General features: G+C 40.4%; 1 protein-coding gene across 1 annotated transcript; it reads right to left on the minus strand.

Annotated features, from left to right (window-relative positions):
• Positions 1 to 431: 431 nt before the first annotated feature.
• On the minus strand, positions 432 to 1,397 carry LOC143930009 (olfactory receptor 5V1-like). Its single transcript, XM_077453916.1, has one exon. The coding sequence runs from the start codon at positions 1,374 to 1,376 to the stop codon at positions 432 to 434; it is 945 nt and encodes a 314-aa protein (XP_077310042.1). The 5' UTR covers positions 1,377 to 1,397.
• Between the last annotated feature and the right edge of the window lie 1,752 nt (positions 1,398 to 3,149).

Here is a 3,149-nt window from a genome sequence, read left to right on the forward strand (position 1 = left end):
TGGTCGGAGTTGGTCGGGAAATATTTCCAACATGTTGGAAAATTGGGTCCGACGGATATTCCGACGGAATCAGTCCGATACATACCACACACAGTCGGATTATCCGACGACACGGTCCGATAGGACACATTCCGACAGATTCTTCGACCGTGTGTACAAGGGCTAAGAACTATAGCATTGTGTAACTAAGACCTGGTGCCAACCAAGTACCAGTAGTTCTGCTTGTCTTAAAACCCAACTCAGGGCAGATAAAAGATTGTAATGTGCAATGGGGCTGTCAGCTATAGTTCCTGACCCAGGCTTCAAGCTATGTATTACATATGGATCCAAAAGGTCCAGACTTTTTGAAGTTCAGTTGTCTGTCTTCTAACGTTCTGGGTAATTTTTCAATACACGTTATTCAATTCTAGATGTTATATTTTTTATAATAATTATTCCATAAAAAATGAGATTGTTGACCTTGCTAGATTAGTCATGGCTTTTAAAATATCTTTGTTCCTCAAAGTGTAGACAAATGGGTTGAGCATTGGAACCACCGCCGTATACAGAATTGAAAACAAATTGTCCATCTCTTTGGAATGTTCAGATTCTGGTTTGGTGTACAATATAATGATTGGACCGAAGAATAATATCACTGTGGTGAGGTGGGAAGAGCAGCTAGAAAAAGCTTTGCGTCGCCCCTCTGAGGACTGAATACTCAGTATGGCGGAGATGATGAACACATAAGAGGTTATAATAAACAAAAAAGGTAAAGCTACCACATACATATTCTGAAACACCAGAAGTACGTCTCTGCTTGAAGTATCGCTAGAGGTAACGGCATACAATGTTCTCTGCTCACAAAAGAAATGGTTAACATTTTGTGAGGAACAGAAGGCTAACAGAGAAGTAATTAACACATTAATTATTGCATTAATACCAGATAAAATCCAGGAACCCAGAGCCAATGAAGCGCATACATCTTTACTCATGAGTAACGAATATTGTAATGGCTTACAGATTGCTATGTATCGGTCGTAGGACATGGAGGTCAACACATAAATGTCACCTGCAGCCGACAATGAGAAGAAGTACACCTGAGTCATACAGGCCAAGAAAGACATCCGGTTGTCCTGTGTCAAGAGTATTGAGATCAGTTTTGGCAATGTAACAGAGACATACATAACATCTACAACAGCAAGATTACTCAAAAAGAAATACATTGGAGTATGGAGCTGGGAAACCAGACACACCAATAGAGCAATGATAATGTTTCCAAGAACAGTCGTCAGATACATCAGTAGAACGGCAGTGAGAAGTAGACATTGTCCCATTTCAGAAGTTGAAAATGCTAAAATGTGGAAAATAGTTTCTGTCCCGTTTGAGCATTTCTCCATCTTGCCTATGGGGAGTTAGCCAGCAATTGAATCTGAAACAATATTTGAATAAAAAATTTCAATTATATTTAGAAATAGGGCTGCTGATATCACAGGGCCTACAGCCCACCTGACAGCCCCTCCCCCTCCTCTTTTTTTTTACATTATTTTAGTAACTTTGTTAGGGGGCTTTGGTGAAATATAAGGGGTCTAAACAGACCCCTGATGTCTCACGTTTGAGACAGAAATGAGCCAAGGACAGAGAGACCCCAGTCCCTTTATCTGTAGCCTCAAAGTGAATGAATGGGAAGTGCTCTGAGGCTCTCTGTTCATTAACAAACTGAAGCATAGAAAATTCACTATGCTTCAGTGATGAATGGACACAATGGACACAGTGAGTGATTGCTGCCAACCATGCACTGTATTCATTCAGGAAAGGAAGGAACTGGGAAATAGGATATATTTACTGCACCCCCCATTCTCCATCCTGAAACATCCCACTGTGTGCCCTCAGCAGCTGCTGGCAGGAGAGGAGAGGGTGGAGGCTGACAATGCTGCAGGGGAGGGCCACACAGAAATGCCCAGAAAGCAGGGGGGAGTGGGGAGGGCACTGAAGGGATGCAGATACCAATCCCCCTGCAGTGCATCCATAAAAAGGAAAAGGAGGAGAAGCTGGCAGAGCTGCAGGGGCAGCCACAAGAGTTGGGAATAACTGCAGGTGCCTGGGCTCCCCTTTTGAACTAATAGGGCCAGGGCCCAGTACAGGAGGGCTGGCTGTACTGCCTTATCAGCAGCCCTGTTTAGAATTCAAGATATATACAATTCTTTGTACAGTGAGGCTTCATCTTGCACATGTAAGATCAATGAATACAGCAAACTCTTGCAAAGCATCTGGGATGCTTTCAGCCAGCTTCATGTAGCTTCCTTGAAGCATTTAAAGCATCCTCCAGCTCCAGTTCAGAGGTGGTAAACACTGATCATAATCCAAATATGAGTGTTAAAGATTACCAATCTTCATTGAGCACTACGAGGATTTAATATAAGGATATATAAATTGAGACTTTTATGTATTTTTCTCTATATATATATATATATATATATATATATATATATATATATATATATGTATATGTAAATCTATATATATATATATATATATATACTGTATATATATATATATATATATATTTATACACACACACCATAAAACCTTGGTTTGAGAGCATTTTGCAAGACAAGCTACATGTTATAATACATTTTGACTTGATATACTGTACAAGTGATGTCTAGATATACAAGTAGCATCATGTCACAATTGCGTATAAAAGAGAAGAGAGGCGCCTCTAAGTGTAGCAATATGGTTACATTTAATGAAGGTACAACATTTAGCAACTCACATGACTGATGATTAAAAGAGGTACATCAAAGTATACAGGCATATGGGGGAAAGCTGTCCACCATCCTCCTCACCACCATTTATGTAATCTGTTCCAGGTTGCATTCCATGAGTGATTCAAGCCTCTCTTTCAAATCTCTCTAATGCAGGGTAGTCTTCCCGGTCACCATTGCAAACTGACAGCGGTGAGAGCCAGCAGTGCGGAGGACGGTCTATGTGGACTGTTTTAACCCTGGATGCCTGCATACTTAGATGTGCCTGTTTTAATCATCAACAATGTGAGTTGCTAAATGTTGTACCTTCATTAACCCTTTCATGACTAAGCCTATTTTTGGAATTTGGTGTTTACAAGTTAAAATCCATATTTTTTGCTAGAAAATTACTTGGAACCCCCAAAC

This window comes from Lithobates pipiens, unplaced genomic scaffold (assembly GCF_037356315.1).
Source record: "Lithobates pipiens isolate NorthernLeopardFrog02 unplaced genomic scaffold, aLitPip1_a1.2 Scaffold_25, whole genome shotgun sequence".
Classification (NCBI taxonomy): domain Eukaryota; kingdom Metazoa; phylum Chordata; class Amphibia; order Anura; family Ranidae; genus Lithobates; species Lithobates pipiens.

Coding starts and splice junctions, on each gene's coding strand:
- LOC143930009 (XM_077453916.1), bottom strand. CDS start 1,376: ATGGAGAAATGCTCAAACGGGACAGAAACTATTTTCCACATTTTAGCA.